This window comes from Elephas maximus, chromosome 25, assembly GCF_024166365.1.
Source record: "Elephas maximus indicus isolate mEleMax1 chromosome 25, mEleMax1 primary haplotype, whole genome shotgun sequence".
NCBI lineage: Eukaryota > Metazoa > Chordata > Mammalia > Proboscidea > Elephantidae > Elephas > Elephas maximus.
In genome coordinates, this window is record NC_064843.1 from 35,725,410 (window position 1) to 35,752,006 (window position 26,597).

The 26,597-nt window shown below is 43.4% G+C and overlaps 1 protein-coding gene across 1 annotated transcript in view; it reads right to left on the minus strand.

The window, feature by feature from the left end:
* Window positions 1-14,538, minus strand: part of CHMP4B (charged multivesicular body protein 4B) — a 47,031-nt gene extending 32,493 nt beyond the window's left edge. The window contains exon 1 of the mRNA XM_049869076.1: window positions 14,196-14,538. Coding sequence (XP_049725033.1) covers window positions 14,196-14,385 — 190 coding nt within the window. The 5' untranslated portion in view covers window positions 14,386-14,538. The remainder of the gene's footprint in view (window positions 1-14,195) is intronic.
* Between the last annotated feature and the right edge of the window lie 12,059 nt (window positions 14,539-26,597).

Genomic DNA, 26,597 nt, shown 5'->3' on the forward strand with positions numbered 1-26,597 from the left:
GGAGTGCGCTGTCTCACTAAAGGGAGAGCAACTAGGAGTATATAGCAAGGTCTATAAGCAAGCTTTTGTATGAGAGACTGACTTGATTCGTAAACTTTCACTTAAAGCACAATAAAAATTAAAAAAAAATAAGGGCAGGTACTATGAATATCTAGTTAGTAGAGATCAGAGATGCCACAAAACATCCTGCAATGCACAGGATAGCCCCTAACAACAAAGAATTATCCAGTCCGAAATGTTAATAGTATCAAGGCTGAGAAACCCTGCTCTAGAGGCCACTGATGAAATGAGATTATTGTGGTAAAAGAAATGGAAACCAAGCTGGGAAATGCATGATGCTGATGTCATAGCTGGCTGTGAATGAACTGTTGTGTGTCATCAAGTTGATTCTGACTCACAGCAACCCTATGACAGAACAGAACTGCCCATAGGGTTTCCCAGGCTGTAATCTTTTTGGGAGCAGATTGCCAGGTATTTTATCCCACAGAGTAGCTGATGAGTTCTAATCACTGTGCCACCAAAGCTCCTTGAATGAATAAATACAAGTGAATAAAGGCTCTCAAACCATTCCAGGTAGTATGAACTGTTTCTCTGCCTCCTCTCTGGGACTGGTCCCACTGTGTATAACACGATCCAATCACTCTAAGGACTCCCAACCTTTGTCCTCCTAAGCCTGACCTGCACCCACTACTGATACATAGCTCTGCTGAGTCTTGCAAGGGAATCTGAGATTGGAAGGAGCCAGGGTGGCAACACAATGTGGCATGAAAGAACGAGACTTAAGAGTCTGAAGTGTTCTAGCTCTGACTCTGCCCCTAGAAACCAAAAAACTACCAGCTGCCATTGAGTCGATTCTAATTCATGACAACCCTGTGTGTGTCAGAGTAGAACTGTGCTCTACAGGGTCTTCAATGGCTGATTTTTCAGAAACAGAATGCTAGGCCTTTCTTCGGAGGCAACTCTAGGTGGACTTGAACCTCCAACCTTTTGGTTAGCAGCTGAGTGTTTAACCAATTGTGCCACCCAGAGAAATCACTTAATTGCTCTGTGCCTTAGTTTCCTCCTTCACAAAATGCAGAAGAAACAAGAACACGTATGCGAAAATGCTTTGGAAGCTGTAAAACCCCGTACAAATATGAAGTATTCCTCTGCAGAATTTTAACAGGTGCTCACACCATGGAGAGAATGTTATAAAAAATGAGCTTCCAATGACAGGATTCTGTCCATTGATCATTTATGAGCACTCAAGGAGATGGAGCCTTGGCCGTGTGAGAAGACACCAGAACCCACTGGGACAAGCCCACCTCAGGATTTCCAAGGCACTGAGCTGGGTTGGCCCAGTGACTTGAAGTCATCTGAACCTCAGCTTTCTCATAATGTTTCTGATAAAGTCTGTAAAGTTCATGGCACTTCCCAGGATGGAAGGAATGCTTTCATTTTCTAAAAATTTTTCTCCTGAAAAATTGTTTTCACTTTTAAATATAACTGCTTTAGAATAATGAAAATTACTTAAGTTAGCTAAGTTGCTATCTATCAGACAGAGAAATGAAAGGGAGGGAAGGAGGAAGGAAAAAAGGGAAGCAGGAAGGGAATGAGGGAGGGAGGAAGGAAGAAGCACCAGTGCCATAGTTTCCAGCACCACAGCAACAGTAAGCCACTAGCGTACAACAAACTGACAGATGGGTAGTGGGTCTGTCCTTTATACCTCCAAAATTACTTCTAAAATCTAAGCATGAGAAGGCCTATCTGCAACCTCAAACCCTGCAGTCTCTGCCACAGAAGGCTAACAGAGCTTACTACAGCTCTGTAGACAGCCACAGAAGGCTAACAGAGCTTACTACAGTTCTGTAGACGGCCACAGAAGGCTAACAGAGCTTACTACAGGTCTGTAGACGGCCACAGAAGGCTAACAGAGCTTACTACAGGTCTGTAGACGGCCACAGAAGGCTAACAGAGCTTACTACAGCTCAACGCCCAAATCTAATGCCAGACTCACCAACCAAACTGCGACAACTTGCCTCCTGTGTGCAAGATTCTAAAGACAGAAAATGCTCTGGGAATGCGACTGATCCACCTGGTAGAGAAGTAAGAAACTAGCAATCATTCAAGTTTTAAATATCAGCCATTGGTGAGCTCTGCCAGTCAATGTCCCCAAGTCTAACTCTGGGACACCAAGCCAATCAAATTCACATCCTAATGGGGAGCCACAGAAAGTAAATGCCTCTCTTGGGTGGACTGGTCTGGGTAGCAACTCCTCTTCAAATTTATGCAGGCAGGCCACACACATGTACAAGTCTTATTTTTGTTTTTACAGCTATTGGATCTTATAAAGATTACAAACAAAGAACAGTTCCTGCTTGGGCAGAGAGGAAAGAATTCACTTCTCATGTTTATTACTTCCTACTTCTCTTTGTAGAAGATAAGACAAGTATAAAGCAAATGTGTAATAATTATCAGAATAAACTATACTATAAATTTAGCATCCCATAGCTAATTATTTTATGATTAAATGAAGTTAAACACTGACCCCTATGTTCCCCAAAGTGGCTTCTGATTCAACTAAAGAAAGCTTTTAAAAAGTTCTACATATATTTTCACGTTCCAGCATTTTCTTTCCCAAAAATCCTTGTATTAATTCAAAATTTCAAGCACTCGTACATCTTGATTTTCTTTCTGCTCTAACATTCTGTTACTCTCCAAAATAACTATGTAATAAAGCACAGATTTTCAAGGTCTCTTCAGTGAAGCACACATACACACACCAGGCTAAGTTTCGGCCTCCTCCACAGCATACCATGGACTTTGAATTCTACATACACTTCTAGAACAAACCACACTGTTCCCTGATTATCTACTTTCCTGTTACTCCAGCTAGGTTATGAGCTCCTCAGAGGCAATGACCTGTCTTCACCTGCATTTACCCAACAACTAGACAGTACCTGGCACACAGCTAATCAACACATACTTATTAAAAACCTATAATAATGAGTCAAAAGTTTCCAACTACCTTCCTTTAAAATGAGGTACCTGAAATTAGGAAACCCTAGTGGCATGGTGGTTAAGTGCTACGGGCTGCTAACCTAAAAGGTTGGCAGTTCAAATCCACCAGGCGCTCCTTGGAACCTCTATGGGGCAGTTCTACTCTGACCTATAGGGTTGCTATGAGTCGGAATCGACTTGATGACAATGGGCTTGGTTTTTTGGTTTACCTGAAATTAAATGCAACTGTATATGGAAAACCTGGTGGCATAGTGGTTAAGAACTATGGCTGCTAACCAAAAGGTCAGCAGTTCAAATACACCAGGTACTCCTTGGAAACTCTGTGCAGCAGTCCTACTCTGTCCTATTGGGTCCCTATGAGTCAGACTTAACTCAACAGCAATGGGTTTGGTTTTTTGCTTTGTCTGTGTACCACTAAGACAAAAAAAAAAAAAAAAACTTGGGATTGCAACAACAGAGTCCTCAAATAGTCCACAATATCCTCATCTGTTTCAAAATCCCTAGTTTCGTTTTCTCAAATACATTTCTTTGTATTCAACACAGCCGGGTGAAAGCAAAGGTTCTTTTGCAACTTCTAGTTGTAACTACAGATCTGAGGTGATGTCATAGACAAAACGTGTGTTTACAGCCAATTCCCACCTCACCCCAGAGCTGCCTACCCCTTATTCAAGGCATAACTCAGGAGTTCTCACTGTCACCCCAAACCCTAAACTGAGGTGACTGCTCCCATCTTTGTGCTCCATCGAGCTCCATTTAGGGGCACATACAACCAATTTTGGGCTTTAGTTACTCCTGTCCTAGATTCATCCTCCTACCAGGAATACAGGCTCCTGAGAGGAGGATCATCAGGCAGAAAACACTGATGAGGTGAATGACTGAACTCATGCTTCAGGATTCACAGGGCCTCCTGGCTCTAAGCAAAGTCAACTGCTCTGGCTGCTTAATGGGAGGAACCTTTCCTCGGCAGGTTGTAGCAAGCACCAGGCCTAGTGCCTTGAGCATCCTGGTGCCTGATGCCCACTTCTTTTGAGGGTAAAAAAGAGAAGAAAATGCTCTTTGGTAAATTTTAACCTGATTAGGAATCCCTGCTCAAAAATTCACCATCACGCCAAGATCCAGGAAAACGTCATTTTACAGAATCAAATAGGGCAGGTTTGATAGAATTTTCTGTGCTGATTCTCTACTAAGCAAGGGGCACAGTGGACAAATTCCACCTTTAATGCTACCTGTATGGTAAGAATCAGCATAAATTCAGATCCCACCTGGAAATGGATGTAGCCTTACCTTCTCACATCTCCACCCTCCTCGCCAGCTGCCCAAGTGGCACACTCTCTCCAACCTTTAGCTACCCAGAGCTGGGCTGGAGTTTATAAGTTAGAAGGACTCTGTCCTTCAGATTGGCTGCCCATGCAGCCCTTCTCTGATCCTGGCCACCCCAAGTCAGGTCAGAACGCACAAGTTAGGAAGACCGTCCTTCAGGATGACTGCTGGGCAGTCTTTTTCTGACCTTCAGCAGCCACCCAGAGCTGGTTCAGAGTTCACAAGTTAGAAAGACTCAGTCCTTCTGACTGCCAAATAGACAGACACCAGTCCCTGCTGGCTCTTATTGCCTCCTAGTGAGTTTGTTAATTCCTCACAGCTCACAGAATACAGACAGTATCTATACTTATAGTTACCCATTTATTACAACCAAAAAATGATATAAACAAAGAGACCCATAGGTGAGATCTGGGAGCATTCTTGGCGCAGGGCCTCCACATCCTGATGCATCACCACCCTCCCACTACATCAAGGTCTTTCATCAACCAGGAAGCCCCAACTAATTTCATGTTCAGGACCTTTTACTGACTCCATTGCATAATCGTGATTGGGGTCTCAGTGCATAGTCATGAGTGATCAAATCATTAAATACGCAAGACTGATTAAATCATGTCCCCTCCCTTCCTGAAGGCAGCTGATTTGGCCCCCACTCACTTGCACACATTTTCAAGTGTTGCCTGGCTGTTTTAGAAGACAGATACTTTGAATACTAGGGATATTCCAAGGGTTATCACTCAGGAACCAAAGACAAAGGCGAAATCAAGTTGTCTGTCTCGCTTCATCATCCCGTAAAATCCTGTCTCCCTCAGCTAAGAAGCTCCTTGCATTTTCTAGTTTTACTTTGTCTATCCATAGCTCCTGAAAGGAATACGTAGGATAGTTGTAAAACTCAAGTGAGAAAATATATGTGCTATTTAATTGTGAATTTTTTCTTCTTTTTTTTCCCGCTCTATGAAAGCCAAGGATCTGGTTCAACTGCAGGATCCATTGGGCCAGGCTGTGTCTCTTTCACTGCCTGGAAATCTACACAGTATTTCAGATGGCTCAGCCAACAACTGTTCTTCCTGATACAGGAAAGTGGTGGGACAGGACAGTATGAATGCCACAGAAATTAAATAGGAAACAGACACAAAGAAATTAAACAAACAAACAAAAAAATCACTGGAAAAATAACTTCTGCTGGTAAAAGTTGTTTTTTTTTTTTTTTAATCATTTACTAATTCCATTCCCAGTGGCAGTTAATTCCTAGTGTTCTTATAACACTCTATACTAAAGTCTTATAGAGACTCTATACTAAAGTCTTACTGGGTGGAAATTCCTTCTTTACCGACTGGCCCTCTCACCAGGCAGTGGTGCTCTCTTGGGGTCAGAATCATGCCTAACTTATCGTGGCATTGCTGATGCCTGACAACCTCATCAACGACGACTGAATGATCATCAGTTATCCAGATGACGTGCCTCTCTAATGAAGAGGACTGCTACCCCATCAACAGAACATGTGCTTCAAGTTCTTTTTCAAGGGGTGAAGACAGATTTCTACTGAACCATCCTCATTCTGTGGGCCCATCAGACTTGGAGGTAAGCAACGGGATTTGGGAATAAGTTGAGTTGAGTGAAGCATTCAATCTTCGAGCAGAAAAAGAGCCAACTGACCAAGGAGACAGCAACCTTGAGTGTCCAGGGATAAATACTTGTGTGGACATATGAAAAACACTCAACATTCTCATTTAATCCTTACAACACAGATAAAGAGGTGTCTCTCAAACTTTAATGTGCATACAAGCCACCTGGGGATCTTATAAAAGTGCAGGATCTGATTCAGGAAGTCTGGATGGGGCCTGAGAATCTGCATTTCTAACAACTTCCCAGATAATGCCACAGACTCCACTTTGTACGCATATACAAGGTTGAACATTAAAAACTGCTTCCTGATTTTGTAGCTGAAGAAGATAATGATCAGAGGCATGAAAAGACTTGCCCATGATCACAAAACTGGCAAGTGGCAGAGGTGGGTCAGGAACTCAGGTCTTCTTCTGACTCCAAATCCAGTGCCTTTTCCACTATACCATACCACTAGCCTCTTGAGCTAAACAGCCACAACCAAACAGATGTACAGCTTTCCTGCATCCCTCACATAAGCCCTTTAGCTAGCTTTGCCATATAAGGAAGAGGGAAGAGGTAACACTAGAAATATTAGCTATGGGAGAATCAAGCTAGCCGGGTGCTCTTGTTAAGAACTTAAGCCATTCAATCCTTCAGCTAAGACTCCTTAAGAAGGGCCAAACAAACTTTAGGGGTTCCTAGATGCTCGTTCCTTTACTAATAAAAGGAAAAAGTGAAGTGTAATTCTCAAAAAGAATCCGTCTCAATGATATGGGGTTGTCAGGGCCAGAGAACACAAAGAATTAAGTTAATTCCTAAGCAAAGGGGTTGGCCCAGACCTTGGCTGGAATTTTCCGCTCTGTCCACTCCACACCTTAAGAGCAACACTGATGAACAGAAGTACGTAACAGAGGAGATTAACAAGGAAGGAACAGAAATACCAGGCAATGACAGAGAATCTCTGTCCTAGAGAGGTACAGATTCGAGACATAAGTACTATAGTCTCTGGTCTGTCACGTCAAAGGGGTATTAGACCTGTTCTCTGTGGCGTCAAGAGGCAGAATTAGCAACCTGTTTTCCCAAAAGAAGAAACACAATTCACAATTGTCTAAAATCAGGGCTGGGATTTGCCCCAGGCCACTCGGCTCCAAATTCCACATTCTTTCCCCAAGCCCAAGCTGCTTCTCAAAGAAGCTACCGCATAGACCTGCAGCAGAGGTAAGTACTAAAAAGTACTACAGGAGACAAATCTCAATTCCAAATAAGAAAGGTCGTTTTACACTGGAGCGGTCCAAAGACAGACTAAGACGTAGAGCGGAGGACAGAGCACCTAATACAAATCCTGTCCGCAGAGGGGTTCAAGCAGACGTTAATCGCTCGGCAGGAATACCGCAGAGGGAGCTTGGGCGCTGGGTAAGTAGCTGGGTGAGATGCGCTTGCCAACCTTCAGAGATGAATTCATCTCTTCTTGCTGTATTCTGCTCGAACACTTCATTTGTACACTTAAAACGGCTTGCCTTTTATCATAGCTACTTGTACGAGTGTGTCTTCCTCACTGAACTGTGAGCCCTTGCAGGGCAAAGGCAGCGAGTGTCCTAATCATCTTTATACCCCTTACTGTGCCTAAGACTACACTTGGGAAACCAAGGAAACATTTACGTCCTTCCTATGTGCTGGGTTTTCTGCTAGGTACTTTAAATACATCGACTTACTCCATAACCTTCCAACAACCCTATGAAGTAAGTATTATTATTCCCCTTTTACAGCTGGGGAGATTGAGACTCAGAGAGAATGAGTAACTGCCAATATTCTATCGGTGAGTGGTGGAGCTGGCATTCAAACTTGAAATTCTTTGTCTACACCATCAGGCTGCCTTCCTCGTAGGAAGAACACAGTAAAGGTCTGCTGATTTGACTCGAACACCTTAAAAAATAGGCCAGTACTATATCCAGCTGGGTTTAGTTATTTATTCCTGTTGTAATGCTCAAATTTCCTCAAAATGACCAATCTAAAATTGTTGCTGTTGTTTTTAAATATCCTCTCTCACACCCTTTTAAAGAGAGCGGCATGGTGCGAAAACAATTCTGGGCAAGAGAACCCAAAGGAATTCCCTCAAGTCCCCAAAAGCTCTGCCTCTCCTCCCAGGCAGCCCTGGCTCTACTCAGGGCTCTGGACCGCTGTGAGCAAATTGGGTCCTGGCTTTCTGCCGCAGCAGAGATATGGCTTGTACACATCTTCCCAGGCTGTCCTCCAGGACCCTGCACTCCACACTCAAACCCAACTCTGAACAACTAAAATTTTCCTCCAGCAGAACAGTCCAGTTCAAAGGTTCTCACATTTAAACTTCCAAACATAACCTGTCTTGAATTTCAAATCACATTATAAACCTACTCTGGCAAGCACCTGAAAATATTTAATCTCCCTGCCAAATGGGGCAAAAAAAGGATTTTGTCATTTGAATCCAAGGCACCAGCATGTTTGGACAGGGCCACTCTGATACTCCATCTGTCTTAAGAAGTAAACCAAACCCAGTCTGGCCAACCATTTCTTCAAATAAGAAACTTAAGCATCACCAAGGGAAATTCCCACTGCTCAGTTCCCTGGGTAGGTTTCCGATTTTCTTCCATCCCTGGGCCTCTGGGACAGGAGATTCAGCTGGCATATGCACCATTAAAACGCTATGCTTTTCAACCTGACACCTTGGTTCCAGAGAACTGAAAGGCCACGTTAACTATAAATTTAACTCATTAAGATGTCTTCCCACATGCTAACATTTTAGAGCAACTTTATTAAACATAAGAGAGCCACCCTGGCTCCAGCAATGAGCAGAACTTAATGAAGATATATTTCCCGTGAGCACCTGGCCTCTCTGCATCCATCAGACATTTTCAGCTGAACCTAAATTAACCCGTAAATGAACTGACGGGCATCCATAAATCCAACATAAATGTACCAGTAGAGAGGATCTGAGATTCCCAGTCTCCATTTTCCAATCTCATTCAAAATAAGTGATACAATTCTCTTGTTAAACTAAAATATGATCCTTTCTACAAATTGTTTTCATCGCTATTAAAACAGGAAGAAAGGGAATGCTGAACCACCTAGGGTAGATACAATGCCTTAAAAAGAAAAGAACCACTGATACTTGATCATCTTAAGAAGAAAACCAACAGGGTACCACAGTTTAGAAAGGTGCCAAAGAGATCTAAATCAGTTCACTCAGACACAATCCTAGTTTCCACCTAGAGAACTTCTTCATTCTGATGAACCAAAGAAGTCTGATGAACAATGACTTTATCAGAAAAGAAATGTGGATTACTTCTATATTACTCAATATCCACAATGTGCCACATTCTTTCATATATTATCTAGAGAATCCTCACCACGTTCTTATTGTTTTGTGCCGTCGAGTCCATTCTGACTCATAGTGACCCTATAGGACAGGGGAGAATTGCCCCATAGGGTTTCCAAGGCTGCAATCTTTACGGAAGCAGATTGCCACATCTTCCCTCTGAGTGGCTGGTGGCTTCAAATTGGTCAGCCCTTCAGTTAGCAGCAGAGTGTTTAGCCACTGTGCCACCAGGGCTCCTTAATCCTCACCACAGCCATGTGAAATGTGGGTTATTTCTACTTTATAGACAAGAATTGTGGCAGCATTTAGGTCTCTCAGAGGGCAGCGACCATGTCTGGGTCATCTTTGTACACACAGCTCCTGGCACAGGACCTAGGACACGGTAAGTGCCTGCCACACGCTTGAGAGTAAACATACGTCTAAAGAAAAAGAAACCAGGAAAAGGCTTGCAATCTAAGTTCCGCTCTAGGCCTCTAACCAAAATCACTGCCTAGGACACATCTGTGCACTGCAAATAATTTTCTCCAACCTCAAAGGTTTGTTTCAAAGCGCATCTCATGATCTTTCCACAAAGAAAGCATCCACATTTCGCTACACTCTCCATGGGGCAGGGCTATCTCACTTCCTTTTCCCACACACAGCACCGCACCTTACACAAGTGGGCATTTAATGAGTCAAGTGATGATGAAGGCCATGATGCCTTCACCAGGAGAACCGGTCTGTGAACCAAGCCCCTGGAGCCTCATTCTCTTCTCTGTACAGTGGGAATAACAGAACGTGCAAGATTGTTTTCATTCATTTAATAAATATTATGGACTACTAACTATGTGCCAGGCCCTGGGCTAAGTGCTGGGGAAACAGCAATGAACATGACTGTCACATCCGGTCTTAGTATCTGCATGAGGCTCACACACACAAAAAGAGCTTTACCAACTTCAAATGACTATACAATTATGAAGTATTGCTCCTCCTCCTGAGTTGCTCAACTTGGTTAATGGCATCACCATCCACCCAGCTGTAAACCTGGGAGTCATCTGCAACTCCTCCCTCTCCTTCATCCTGCCAACTCCCACAAATCCAATAAATCACCAAGTCTCTTGGACTCTTCTTCAGAAAAGTCTCTGATGTGTATTACCTCTCTTCTAATTTTCAGTCTGTCTATTCTAGGCCCTTGGTTTCCATCTTAATAACTGCAAGTCTCCTAGTAATTCCAAGTCTCCTTTTAATAATGATAATGGCAAGCATTTATCAATCACATACCATACAGCAGGCACTGTGCTAAGAGCTCTGCATGTGTAACATATTTTAATCCTCTAAGAAAGATACTAGTACCCCAACTGGTAGAGAAGGAATCAGAAGCACCAAGTCACCTGCCCAAGGCACATAGCTAGTAATAGAGCTACAGCTCAAATTCAGGTCTGTGAGATTCTATCCTTGTCCCTTACTGGATTCCTGCCTCCAGTCCCTTCTGGTTGGTCTACACTACTTCCTTTATGCTGCTGCTGGAGTGCTTTTTTGAAAATTCAAGTGGATATTTATGCCTTTTCTGCTTTAAAGACTGCCAATGGCTCCTTGCTATCTCCACATCAAGGCTACAGGCCACCTCCCAGTTTCTCTCTCTCCTGCCCCACCCCACAGGCTCCAGCCCCAAGACACTCTTGCTGCTTCCCAACCACCAAACTCCTTGCTCACCTACCTCACATCCTTGCTTTCCCTCTCCAAACAGGAACCTCCTCCTCCGCAGCCTCAGCCCCATGTGTTGGTTTGCTGCTGTTAGGTGGGTGCTGTCAAGTCGGTTCCGACTCATAGCGACCCTATGTACAACAGGATGAAACGCTGCCCAATCCTGTGCCATCCTCACAATCATTGTCATGTTTGAGCCCACTGTTACAGCTACTGTGTCAATCCATCTCATTGAAGGTCTTCCACTTTTTCTCTGACTCTCTAGTCCGTTCTCCAGGGACTGGTCCCTCCTGAAAATATCTCCAAAGTACGTGAGACAAAGTCTCACCATCCTCACTTCTAAGGAGCATTCTGGCTGTACTTCTTCCAAGACAGATTTGTTTGTTCTTCTGGCAGCCCATGGTAAATTCAATATTCCTCATCAAGACCATAATTCAAAGGCATCAATTCTTCTTCAGTCTTCCTTATTCATTGCCCAGCTTTCCCATGCACATGAGGCAATTGAAAATACTATGGCTTGGGTCAGGCACGCCTTAGTCCTCAAAGTGGCATCTTTGCTTTTTAACACTTTAAAGAGGTCTTTTACAGCTCCATGTACACACTCATACTTCAGCACTGACTACTGTTATTATTTCTCCCTCCCACATACACACCCACACACTTCCAGTCTTGAGTTCCTGGAGGGCAAACACAGTGTATTTTCATCTCTGACTCCCAAGGTCCCAGCACGGTGGTGAGTCAGTAAGTGACTAAATGAATGGTATGTGGTGGTGTTAACACCGCATAACACTATACCAATAAGCAGATAAGACATTTCCCAGAGGACTGTAAAAAGAAGGGCAGGTTATAGTAGCTCCTGTTCTCGAAGGCAAACTCAAGACAATAGACTGCTTTCAGCAAAGTCTATTAAAATTGAGTGTCTTGGCCCTCCAGTCTGCTGGCAGCCTCTCTCCAAGCCTCTTGAAAGTCAATTCAATCACCTCTAAAACGGAAGAAACTACACTAGCTCTGACCCAAAGATCACAGGAGAACTGCCCTCTCAGGTAGAATATGGGTAAACTGACACCCACCTCCACCACCCTGCAATGGGCAAAGCCTTCCAAAATGCAGACTGATAAAAAACAATATGACTCTAGTTACCATCAACAATAGAGGATCCTAACTGAGGGACAGTCATCAGAAAAAAAAGATAGAGACAGCAAAATACAATCCCGCTTTCAGTTTCCAGGACCAAGACCAGAGCCCAGGCCACAAAGAGATGATTGCAACTGCCTCCTCACTGGTCTCCCTGCTCCCTCTCACCAAAACCTGATGCCCACTCTCCACAGAGCAGTCAGATAATGTTTTTAAAACTAACAGTGATTAAGACACACTCTAGTGTAACACCCTCTAATAGCTTTCTATCCACTCGGAATAAATTCCAAATTCTTTATTAGGAATGTCAAGGCCTATCCCCCTCCCTTATTTTATATCACATTCCCTTTCAATTACTACATTCCAGCACAGGGATAATCTTTCCGCTTCTTAAAAAAAAGCCAACCTCTGGGCCTTTTCATACGCTGTTAGCCCCGCCAGGAAGGCTGCTCCTGCAGATTTTTGCAGAGGTGGTTCCTTCTCAAGGCTCAGCTCAAACTTTACCTTTTCAAAGAGGCCTTCCTGAACACTAAAGTAGCACCCCTGCCCATCCCATCACTCCCCAATAGATCTTTTTTTTTTCTTTTTTTTTAAGCACTTATCATCACCAGACAATATTTTCTTCATTTGTTTATTTTCCTGTCTGTTGTCTTCTCCCCCATCAGGGTGGAGGCTATGTTTTGTTCACCCCGGGAATACAATGCGCACAGTAGGCACTCAAAAAGAATTTCCAGAATATTTGCTGACTATCAGCAGTATGTGATGGAAACCCTGGTGGCATAGTGGTTAAGTGCTATGGCTGCTAACCAAAGGGTCAGCAGTACGAATCCGCCAGGCGCTCCTTGGAAACTCTATGGGGCAGTTGTACCCTGTCCTATAGGGTCGCTATGAGTCGTAATCGACTCGAGGACACTGGGTTTTGTTTTGTTTTGTTTTTATGAGCAGTGCAGCATCCTCAGAATGTATTCTGTTAGAAGGAAGGAAACGTCTACTTAGCCCCTACTATGTGCACCAACGACAATGTGCTGGGCACTGTCAATCCATGATCTTCTGTATAGAGAGGCAAATTAACTTTTCAAGGAAACACAGCTAGTGACTAGCAGACTTTTGAGCTAAATTCTTGTTTCAAAGGCTTCTAAATCCCTCTCACCACTGTCCCTCTCAGGGCACAGCACGATTGGTTTGCTTTACAGTTAGTAAAGCATTTTCACATTCACTTCACTTAAGAAAAACACAAAGCACCTGTCCAGAAAGTCATAAAACAACAGGAAGTAACATGATCATGCGTCGAAGTCCCAGTAGTGGGGACCTGGGAGGGGGCGGGGACGAATGGAGGATGAAGTCCTTATTTCTGGCTGGGAGGGATGACAGTGAGTCACCAGGTGAAGGTTTGCGCTCAGGGAAACTCTGATAAGGCCAGGTTATTATGCAAAAAGAAGTGAATCACAGAGCTGGAAGACACCCTACGCCTCATGGAGGCCAAACCCAGGCTGAGGGATGGGGAAACTGAGGCCCCAAGAGGAAGAGCAACTTGTTGAAGTTCACTCAACAAGTCGGTGGCAGAGCGAGAACCAGGGGGGGTCTTATCTCCCCTGGAGGCTTCTCTCCATCAAGGAGGCTTTCACGGAGAATTCTGAGGCAGGGGAATAAGGAGAGGCCAAGGGAAGCTCATGCGCCCCATGGAGGCGCGGGGGTGGAGGGGGGATGAAACTAGGAAAGACACAAGTATCAGAATCGGGGACACAGATGAACCGGGGAAGAGGCGGAGGCAGAAACTGGCAAGAGGAGGGCGGACCAGAGGGAGGAGGAAAAGGCGTAAGAGAAAGCAGTAACAGAGCGAGGGCGGAAGAAAGTATTGCGAAAACAGGGTCTGAGGGGGCCTGGCGGGGTGAGGAGAGAGCGAAGACAGAGGATTGGAATGAGAAAGCCTGATGGTGGAGGGAGCCCGGGGCTCGAGGAGACACTGACAGTGAGCTGCCTCGGACCCAGAAAGGAACAAGCGGAGTCTGACAAGGGAGAGTTCCAGGGCCTGGCGGACCCAGACTCGAGTCCTTCGAGGGTGGAGTCGGGGCCCAGGGAGCCTGAGAGGGATGGGCCGCCTCACCGCGCTTGTTTTTGGTGCCGTGCTTCTTGGCTGCGGTCAGCTCCTGCTCGATCTTCTTCTCCAGGAACTCCTGCTTCTTGCTGAGCATCTCCTCCGTGTCCCGCAGCCGCTGGATGGCCTCTTGGGGGGTCGGGCCGCCCTTGCCGGCCTTACCCCCTCCGGTCCCGAACAGCTTCCCGAACACCGACATGGTTGCTACTCGCCGCGCCGGCCTGCGCCGCCCGCTCCGGCTCGGCTCGGCTCGGCTCCGGCGCCCGCTCCCAGCCCCGCCGCTCCCTGCTTGCGCAGGCCTCTCCGCCGCCTCCGCCCCGCAGCTGGGCCCGGCCGCGCCACCTCCTACAGGCCCCCAAGCCCCGCCCGTCTGGCGTCAGGACAACGCGCCGCTGACTACAACTTCCGGCGGGCAACGCGCCGACTGCGCCTCAAATCTAATGGAAGGAGGCGAGCTGCATGCCGGGAGACTATAGTCTTCCGGCTTGAGGCGCTCGGCGGCGCGCCTTTCTGGTCTAACTAGGGTCAAAGGGCGAGGTGGCGTGCTGGGAAATGTAGTCTCCTTGGGATACGCTCTGTAGGGGTAGGAGGAAGAGAAAAAGCAGTATTAAAAATAAGAAAAAAAAATAAGAGCAATGAAAAAATAATAATAACAGTAATTAACATTGTGCACATTCTACGATCCAAGGATTGTGCAAAGCATTATCACATTTAATTCTCACAACACACCTATGGCAGATAATACCGTTCCTACCTTATAGATGAGGAAACCAAGGCTCAAGAGAAATTCAGTGACTGGCTAGGCTAATTCAAAGTCTAGCCCCACTTTTGCATAAGCTGTTCTCTCTACTTAAAATGCCTTTGTACTCCTTTTTTTTTTTTTTTAATACAGCAATATACATACAACAAAACTATTTCGTCAACTTATACATGTACACTTCAGTGACATTGATTACATTCTGCAAGCCGTGCAACCGTTCTTGCTATCTTGTTCCAGAATACCCCACTAGTATTAACATAAATTCTATACATTCTAAGCAAAAAAACCCATTTTTCTCCTCGCTCCCACCCCTGGTAACGCTAATTACTATGGTTTCTTTATAATTGCTTATTTCATATAATTGCTTATTTCATATAAGTGATATCATACAGTATTAGCCCTTTTGTGTCTGACTGACTTCACTCAGCATACTGACCCAACAACACCTAAAAACAACAACATGGTAGTTCTATGTTCAGCTTTTTCAGGAACTGCCAAACTGTTTTCCACAGTGGCTGTACCAGTTTACAATCCCACCAGCAATGGATGAGGGTTCCTGTTTCTCCACAACCTCGCCAACACCTAGTATTTTCCAAGTTTTTTGTTTTCTATCACTGCCATTCTATCACTGTGGTTTTGATTTGTATCTCCTAATTCTAAAGGGGAAACCCTGGTGGTGTGGTGTAGTGGTTAAGAGGGATGGCTGCTAATCAAAAGGTCGGCAGTTTGAATCTACCAGGCACTCCTTGGAAACCCTATGAGGAAGTTCTACTCTGTCCTGTAGGGTCACTATGAGTTGGAATTGACTCAACTGCAATAGATTTGGTTTTGGTTGTTAATTCTAAAGGAGGAGCTCTGTGGCACAGTGGTTAAAGTTCTCAGCTGCTAAACAAAAGGTTGGTGGTTCGAACCCACCAGCCACTCCATGGGAGAAAGATGGGGCAGTCTGCTTCCGTAAAGATTTACAGCCCTGGAAACCCTATGGGGCACTTCTATTCTGTCTGTCGTATGAGTCTCAATAAGTTGGAATTGACTCTATGGCAGTGGGTTAGGTTTTGGAATTGCTAAAGACTTTGAGCACCCTTTCATGTGCTTGAATATATTCCTTGGTGAAATGTCTGTTCAGGTCCTTTGCCTGTTTTTGGACTGAGTTGTCTTTTTGTTGTAGTTGTACTCCTCACTTATCTGACAGGTTCTTTGAAACCTAGTAAAGGCTAAGAGCCTGGGCTCTGGAGTTAGACATCAAAGGTTCAAAATCTACCTTGACTACTTACTTGAGCAAGTCACTTCCCCTATTCTGTGTGCCTCCCTTAAATGGGAATGTAAACTGGGGAAGGGGGTGGTGATAATAATAGGACCACCTCAAAGCTTAAACAAGATATTGAATATAAAGTGCTTACTCAACATAGGCCTGGTACACAGTTATTGTTGTTAGCTGCCATCAAGCAGCCTCATAGCAATATGTGAGCCACCCCTGAGAATGAGTAATGGCTGCACATGAGGTGCACTGGTCAGGGATCAAACCTGGGTCTCCAGCATGGGAGGCAAGAATTTTACTACTGAACCACCTATGCCTGGCACATAGTAGGTGCTCAAAAAAGTGTATTTAGTTCCTAGGTCTTCTGGACCGTGATTATGCACGATAATAATCAAACCAGGGTAAAACCCAAAACTTTCAAAAGTAACAGAAATGTTGGGGATTCTTTGCTCCCAAAGAAAACAGACCCAGCTGGGTGCAGGATCACATTTCATTGTTTTTCCTTGTCCTTTGCTCTCGGGACTCCTCTATCCATTAGCAGTGAAGCTACTTAGAGTAGCCTATACTTTTAATTTGCTGCTTCTAATCTTTCTCATTTGTTAGCCTCGTGAGAAAACAGAGTAAACAAGCTCTGAGTGAGGACCTGAAGTGCTCTTTAACAAAGAAAAACATGGATACTCAAAGGTCTTTTTCATCCTTCCTGGGCCTTTCAGATATATGAAGTTGCTTGAGAATAGTTTAAAATAAACGAATGTCTAACTGGACTTTTTCTCTATTATTTCACAAAGAGGAGTCTTGTCTCCTCCTCCAGAAGTGGAGAAAGGGTGATCTACACATGGACAAAAACCATGTCTTCAGTGCTGTTGTTCACTTTTTATTCTGCCACAACCCCAGCCTACACATACAGGTAGGTAGCCATGCCCAGAGGATGGAGAGAGTTCATTTCACCCAACTTTCCAGACTGGAAGAAAATTTCAAATGTGAGAGACATGCTAGAACTGTCAAGAATTCACAGCAGCATGAATTGTAAAACATAAGTCACAGTTGTGTGTTTTTTCTGTAACTGGGCCAACACTGTGATGTCTTTATGGAAATAAAAAATAAGGAGGCTTCAATCAAGGCAGACTCTGTAGACCTCACCACCACCTGCCCAACGAAGAATGACAACAGAGCTCTTCATGTCATAACTCTGGAAGCCTAGAAAACATTTAGGGGCTATGATAGCAGAAAAATCAGATCTAGTCTTAAATACTAACTCTAAGTGATTGGTGGTGGCCATCTGAACTGCTGGGCTGAGAAGGATTAGGACACTGAGGCCACATCAGCACTCCTTGCAAAAAAAAAAGTGCTGAGTTCAATTTGTGATGTCTGCCAAGGGTTAGGATGGGGAATGGTGACACATGGGCAAGGTAGCTAGCACGCTGGCTGAGGACTCAATTGCCTTGGCAGAGATTCACAGGGTGGATTGTCTCAACATTGGAGAAACCTGGACTTCCCTGGCCTTCATTTTTCTAATTTCTTGGGCAGATGCACCATCTTTTCAAATCTTGACCAGCTAGTAGTTTTTTTTTTAGTAGTAGCTCACTAAAACCTCTGTGAGAGTTATGCATTTGTCAAAACCCATTGAACTATACAATACAAAGAGTAGACTCTAACTAAACCATGGACTTTAGTTAAGAGTAATATACTAATATTTTGGTCTATCAGTTGTAACAAATATACCACACTAATTAATGGGTTTTTTTTTTTTTTAATTAATGCAAGATGTTGATGATAAGAGAAACTATATACACCCTGGAGTGTGGGTATATGAGAACTCTATACTTTCTGGGCAATTTTTCTGTAAACCTAAAACTACTCTAAAAAATAAAGTGTATATATAAAAAAACTCTGTGAGAAATTTGTTGTTAGGAGCCATCGAATCCATTTTCGACTCACAAAAACTCCATGTGACAGAGTAGAACCCCCAAAGGGTTTTCTAGGCTATAATCTTTAGAGGAACAGATAGCCAGGTCTTTCTTCCATGAAGCTGTTGGGTGTGTTTGAACTGCCAACCTTTCAGTTACCAGCTGAGCACTTAACTGCTGCACAACCAGGGCTTCTTTGTGAGAGAATACTACACAGTAAAAAAGAAAAACAAGAATGAGCCATCAATAGAAGCAAAAAATTGGATAACTCACAAATATTATACTGAGTGAAAGAAACCAGACACAAAAGCCTGTGCGATTCCATTTGTACAAAGCCCAAGAACAAACAAAACTAATCTATAGTGATAAATCAACCAAAACAAAACCTGTTGCTGTCGAGTCGATCTTGACTCATAGTGACCCTATAGGACACCGTGGAACTGCCCCATGGGGTTCCCAAGGAGCGGCTGGTGGATTTGAACTGCCAACCTTTTGGTTAGCAGCCAAGCTCTTAACCCCTGTGCCACCAGGGCTCCAATCTACGGTGATAGGAGCCAAATAATGGTGACCTCCAGGGGCAATGGAGCCCTGGTGTCACAGTGGTTAAATGTTCAGCTGCTAACCAAAAGGTCAGCAGTTCAAATCCACCAGCTGCTCCTTGGAAACCCTGTGGGGCAGTTCTACTCTGCTCTATAGGCTCGCTATGCGTTAGAATCGACCGAAGGACAATGAGTTTGTTTGTTTTTTTTTGGCCAGGGGTGATACAGAGCAGGTAGGAGCCCATTACAGGGTGCGGGAAAGGTTCCATATCAGGATGAGCAGTATTCATCTAAGTGTGTATACATATGAAAATTTAACAGGCTTTATATGAAGATCAATGTCTTTACATACCTTACGCACTTTAATAAACACATGTTATGCCTCATTTTTTAAAAAACACCTCTGGAGAGGCAGAGCCAAGATGGCGGACTAGGCAGACGCTACCTCGGATCCCTCTTACAACAAAGACATGGAAAAACAAGTGAATCGATCACATACATAACAATCTACGAACCCTGAACAACAAACACAGATTTAGAGACGGAGAACGAACTAATACGGGGAAGCAGCGATTGTTTTCAGAGCCTGGAGCCAGCGTACCAGTCAGGTACGGCACAAGCACAGAGAGCTGCTCCACCCCCCTGAACTAACCCCAGGAGGGGGACCAGCCGTTCCGCGGGCGGCGTGGGACGCAGCCGGTAGGAGAAGTCCCTGGGAGGCAGTGACTGGTCTTGGAACGGGGAGAGCAGCGTCCCAGCCGGGGAACCATCCCGCCGGGATTTGGACTGGACGCAGGTACGGCATAAACACGGAGAGCTGCTCCACCCCCCTGAACTATCCGCAGGAGGGGAACCAGCCGGTTCCGCGGGAGGCGTGTGACGCAGCCGGTGGGAGAGGTCCCCGGGAGGCAGCGACTGGTCTTGGAACGGAGAGAGCAGTGTCCCAGCCGGGGAACCGTCCCGCCGGGATTTGGACTGGACGCGGGTACGGCATAAACACGGAGAGCTGCTCCACCCCCCTGAACTAACCCCGGGAAGGGGCCCAGCCGGTTTCGCGTGGGCGGAGTGGGACGCAGTAGGTGGGAGAAGTACCCGGGAGGCAGCGACTGGTATTGGAGTGGGGAGAACAGCATCCCAGCCGGAACACTCAGTCACGGCACAAGCACGGGGAGCTGCTCCACCCACCTGAACTAACTCCGGGAGGGGGCCCAACTTGTTCATGGGGGCGGCACGGCAACGTGGCTGGAGGGATGAGAAGTCCCCAGGAGGCAGCGACAGATTTTGGAGTCGAGAGTGCACTGTCCTAGCAGGGGAGCCTTGACGCTGGGCATGGGGCTGGAAGCGGAGGATCTGACCATGACTCCAGCGGGCCAGACCCCCCGGGGGCAATCTCCACACAGCCAGCACACATAGGCGACGTGCCCCGTGGGAATCTCAGATATAATAGTCATTCCAAGCAAGACAAGCAACTCTGGCTATACTCTCAGGTGCTACTCTCCTATCTCTCTGTTCCCTACCCCACCCTCCCCAGGCGGCTTCATTAACATCCGAATAGCCTGAGCCAGAGGGAGAACTCTGATAGGGATCTGACTGCATTTTTTTTTTAGCGGATTTTCTGGAAAAGCTAGTTTCCCAGTGATGGCTCGGAGACAACAATCCATATCAAACCACTTAAAGAAGCAGACCATGACAGCTTCTCCAACCTCCCAAACAAAAGAATCAAAATCTTTCCCAAATGAAGATACAATCCTGGAATTATCAGATACAGAATATAAAAATCTAATTTACAGAATGCTTCAAGACATCACAAATGAAATAAGGCAAACTGCAGAAAAAGCCAAGGAACACACTGATAAAACTGAAGAACTCAAAAAGTTTATTCAAGAACATAGTCGAAAAATTAATAAGTTGCAAGAATCCATAGAGAGACAGCATGTAGAAATCCAAAAGATTAACAATAAAATTACAGAATTAGACAACGCAATAGGAAGTCAGAGGAGCAGACTCGAGCAATTAGAATGCAGACTGGGACATCTGGAGGACCAGGGAATCAACACCAACATAGCTGAAAAAAAATCAGATAAAAGAATTAAAAAAAATGAAGAAACCCTAAGAATCATGTGGGACTCTATCAAGAAGGATAACCTGCGGGTGATTGGAGTCCCAGAACAGGGAGTGGGGATAGAAAACACAGAGAAAATAGTTGAAGAACTCCTGACAGAAAACTTCCCTGACATCATGAAAGACGAAAGGATATCTATCCAAGATGCTCATCGAACCCCATTTAAGATTGATACAAAAAGAAAAACACCAAGACATATTATCATCAAACTCACCAAAACCAAAGATAAACAGAAAATTTTAAAAGCAGCCAGGGAGAAAAGAAAGGTTTCCTTCAAGGGAGAATCAATAAGAATAAGTTCAGACTACTCAGCAGAAACCATGCAGGCAAGAAGGGAATGGGACGACATATACAGAACACTGAAGGAGAAAAACTGCCAGCCAAGGATCATACATCCAGCAAAACTCTCTCTGAAATATGAAGGCAAAATTAAGATATTTACAGATAAACACAAGTTTAGAGAATTTGCAAAAACCAAACCAAAGCTACAAGAAATACTAAAGGATATTGTTTGGTCAGAGAACCAATAATATCAGATATCAGCACAACACAAGTTCACAAAACAGAGCGTCCTGATATCAACTCAAATAGGGAAATCACAAAAACAAACAAATTAAGATTAACTAAAAAAAAAATACACGTAACAGGGAATCATGGAAGTCAATAGGTAAAAGATCTCAATAATCAAAAAGAGGGACTAAATACAAGAGGCATTGAACTGCCATATGGAGAGTGATACAAGGCGATATAGAACAATACAAGTTAGGTTTTTACTTAGAAAAATACGGGTAAATAATAAGGTAACCACAAAAAGGTATAACAACTCTATAACTCAAGATAAAAGCCAAGAAAAACGTTAACGACTTAACTAACATAAAGTCAAACACTATGAAAATGAGGATCTCACAATTTACTAAGAAAAACGCCTCAGCACAAAAATGTATGTGGAAAAATGAAATTGTCAACAACACACATAAAAAGGCATCAAAATGACAGCACTAAAAACTTATTTATCTATAATTACGCTGAATGTAAATGGACTAAATGCACCAATAAAGAGACAGAGAGTCACAGACTGGATAAAGAAACACGATCCATCTATATGCTGCCTATAAGAGACACACCTTAGACTTAGAGACACAAACAAACTAAAACTCAAAGGATGGAAAAAAATATATCAAGCAAACAATAAGCAAAAAAGAAGAAGAGTAGCAATATTGATTTCTGACAAAATAGACTTTAGACTTAAATCCACCACAAAGGATAAAAAAGGACACTATATAATGATAAAAGGGACAATTGATCAGGAAGACATAACCATATTAAATATTTATGCACCCAATGACAGGGCTGCAAGATACATCAATCAAATTTTAACAGAATTGAGAAGTGAGATAGATACCTCCACAATTATAGTAGGAGACTTCAACACACCACTTTCGGAGAAGGACAGGACATCCAGTAAGAAGCTCAATAGAGACACGGAAGACCTAATTACAACTATCAACCAACTTGACCTCATTGACTTATACAGAACTCTCCACCCAACTGCTGCAAAATATACTTTTTTTTTCTAGCGCACATGGAACATTCTCTAGAATAGACCACATATTAGGTCATAAAACAAACCTTTGCAGAGTCCAAAACATCGAAATATTACAAAGCATCTTCTCAGACCACAAGGCAATAAAACTAGAGATCAATAACAGAAAAACTAGGGAGAAGAAATCAAATACTTGGAAAATGAACAATACCCTCCTGAAAAAAGACTGGGTTATAGAAGACATCAAGGAGGGAATAAGGAAATTCATAGAAAGCAACGAGAATGAAAATACTTCCTATCAAAACCTCTGGGACACAGCAAAAGCAGTGCTCAGAGGCCAATTTATATCGATAAATGCACACATACAAAAAGAAGAAAGAGCCAAAATCAGAGAACTGTCCCTACAACTTGAACAAATGGAAACTGAGCAACAAAAGAATCCATCAGGCACCAGAAGAAAACAAATAATAAAAATTAGAGCTGAACTAAATGAATTAGAGAACAGAAAAACAATTCAAAGAATTAACAAAGCCAAAAGCTGGTTCTTTGAAAAAATTAACAAAATTGATAAACCATTGGCTAGACTGACTAAAGAAATACAGGAAAGGAAACAAATAACCCGAATAAGAAACGAGAAGGACCACATCACAACAGAACCAAATGAAATTAAAAGAATCATTTCAGATTATTATGAAAAATTGTACTCTAACAAATTTGAAAACCTAGAAGAAATGGATGAATTCCTGGAAAAACACTACCTACCTAAACTAACACATTCAGAAGTAGAACAACTAAATAGACCCATAACAAAAAAAGAGATTGAAACGGTAATCAAAAAACTCCCAACAAAAAAAAGCCCTGGCCCGTATGGCTTCACTGCAGAGTTCTACCAAACTTTCAGAGAAGAGTTAACACCACTACTTCTGAAGGTCTTCCAAAGCATAGAAAATGACGGAATACTACCAACTCATTCTATGAAGCCACCATCTCCCTGATACCAAAACCAGGTAAAGACATTACAAAAAAAGAAAATTATAGACCTATATCCCTCATGAACATAGATGCAAAAACCCTCAACAAAATTCTAGCCAATAGAATCCAACAACAAATCAAAAAAATAATTCACCATGATCAAGTGGGATTTATACCAGGTATGCAAGGCTGGTTTAATATTAGAAAAACCATTAATGTAATCCATCACATAAATAAAACAAAAGATAAAAACCACATGATCTTATCAATTGATGCAGAAAAGGCATTTGACAAAGTCCAACACCCATTCATGATAAAAACTCTTACCAAAATAGGAATTGAAGGAAAATTCCTCAACACAATAAAGGGCATCTATGCAAAGCCAACAGCCAATATCACTCTAAATGGAGAGAACCTGAAAGCATTTCCCTTGAGAACGGGAACCAGACAAGGATGCCCTTTATCACCGCTCTTATTCAACATCGTGCTGGAAGTCCTAGCCAGGGCAATTAGGCTAGACAAAGAAATAAAAGGTATCCGGATTGGCAAGGAGGAAGTAAAGTTATCACTATTTGCAGATGACATGATTATATACACAGAAAACCCTAAGGAATCCTCCAGAAAACTACTGAAACTAATAGAAGAATTTCGCAGAGTCTCAGGTTATAAAATAAACATACAAAAATCAATTGGATTCCTCTACGTCAACAAAAAGAACACCGAAGAGGAAATAACCAAATCAATACCATTCACAGTAGCCCCCAAGAAGATAAGATACTTAGGAATAAATCTTACCAAGTATGTAAAAGACCTATACAAAGAAAACTACAAAGCTCTACTACAAGAAATTCAAAAGGACATACTTAAGTGGAAAAACATACCTTGCTCATGGATAGGAAGACTTAACATAGTAAAAATGTCTATTCTACCAAAAGCCATCTATACATTTAACGCACTTCCGATCCAAATTCCAACGTCATATTTTAAGGGGATAGAGAAACAAATCACCAATTTCATATGGAAGGGAAAGAAGCCCCGGATAAGCAAAGCACTACTGAAAAAGAAGAAGAAAGTGGGAGGCCTCACTCTACCTGATTTCAGAACCTATTATACCGCCACAGTAGTCAAAACTGCCTGGTACTGGTACAACAACAGGCACATAGACCAATGGAACAGAATTGAGAACCCAGACATAGATCCATCCACGTATGAGCAGCTGATATTTGACAAAGGACCAGTGTCAATTAATTGGGGAAAAGATAGCCTTTTTAACAAATGGTGCTGGCATAACTGGATATCCATTTGCAAAAAAATGAAACAGGACCCATACCTTACACCATGCACAAAAACTAACTCCAAGTGGATCAAAGACCTAAACATAAAGACTAAAACGATAAAGATCATGGAAGAAAAAATTGGGACAACCCTAGGAGCCCTAATACAAGGCATAAACAGAATACAAAACATTACCAAAAATGATGAAGAGAAACCCGATAACTGGGAGCTCCTAAAAATCAAACACCTATGCTCATCTAAAGACTTCACCAAAAGAGTAAAAAGACCACCTACAGACTGGGAAAGAATTTTCAGCTATGACATCTCAGACCAGCGCCTGATCTCTAAAATCTACATGATTCTGTCAAAACTCAACCACAAAAAGACAAACAACCCAATCAAGAAGTGGGCAAAGGATATGAACACACATTTCACTAAAGAAGATATTCAGGCAGCCAACAGATACATGAGAAAATGCTCCCGATCATTAGCCATTAGAGAAATGCAAATTAAAACTACGATGAGATTCCATCTCACACCAGCAGGGCTGGCATTAATCCAAAAAACACAAAATAATAAATGTTGGAGAGGCTGCCGAGAGATTGGAACTCTCATACACTGCTGGTGGGAATGTAAAATGGTACAACCACTTTGGAAATCTATCTGGCATTATCTTAAACAGTTAGAAATAGAACTACCATACAACCCAGAAATCCCACTCCTCGGAATATACCCTAGAGATACAAGAGCCTTCACACAAACAGATATATGCACACCCATGTTTATTGCAGCTCTGTTTACTATAGCAAAAAGTTGGAAGCAACTAAGGTGTCCATCAACGGATAAATGGGTAAATAAATTGTGGTATATTCACACAATGGAATACTACGCATCGATAAAGAACAGTGACGATTATGTGAAACATTTCATAACATGGAGGAAACTGGAGGGCATTATGCTGAGCGAAATAAGTCAGAGGCAAAAGGACAAATATTGTATAAGACCACTATTATAAGATCTTGAGAAATAGTAAACCTGAGAAGAACACATACTTTTGTGGTTACGAGGGGGGGAGGAAGGGAGGGAGGGAGAGGGTTTTTTATTGATTAATCAGTAGATAAGAACTGCTTTAGGTGAAGGGAAAGACAACACTCAATACATGGAAGGTCAGCTCAATTGGACTGGACCAAAAGCAAAGAAGTTTCCGGGATAAAATGAATGCTTCAAAGGTCAGCGGAGCAAGGACGGGGGTCTGGGGAACATGGTTTGCGGGGACTTCTAAGTCAATTGGCAAAATAATTCTATTATGAAATCATTCTGCATCCCACTTTGAAATGTGGTGTCTGGGTTCTTAAATGCTAACAAGCGGCCATCTAAGATGCATCAATTGGTCTCAACCCACCTGGAGCAAAGGAAAATGAAGAACACCAAGGCCACACGACAACTAAGAGCCCAAGAAACAGAAAGGGCCACATGAACCAGAGACCTACATCATCCTGAGACCAGAAGAACTAGTTGGTGCCCGGCCACAATAGATGACTGCCCTGACAGGGAGCACAGCAGAGGACCCCTGAGGGAGCAGGAGATCAGTGGGATACAGGCCCAAATTCTCATAAAAAGACCAAACTTAATGGTCTGACTGAGACTAGAGGAATCCCGGCGGCCATGGTCCCCAGACCTTCTGTTGGCACAGGACAGGAACCATCCCCGAAGACAACTCATCAGACATGAAAGGGACTGGTCAGCGGGTGGGAGAGAGACACTGATGAAGAGTGAGCTAATTATATAAGGTGGACACTTGAGATTGTCTTGGCAACTCTTGTCTGGAGAGGGGATGGGAGGATAGAGAGAGAGGGAAGCCGGCAAAATTGTCACGAAAGGAGAGACTGAAAGGGCTGACTCAAGAGGGGGAGGGCAAGTGGGAGTAGAGAGTGAGATGTATGTAAACTTATATGTGACAGACTGATTGGATTTGTAAACGTTCACTTGAAGCTTAATAAAAGTTAATTAAAAAAAAAAAAAACCTCTGGTTAGA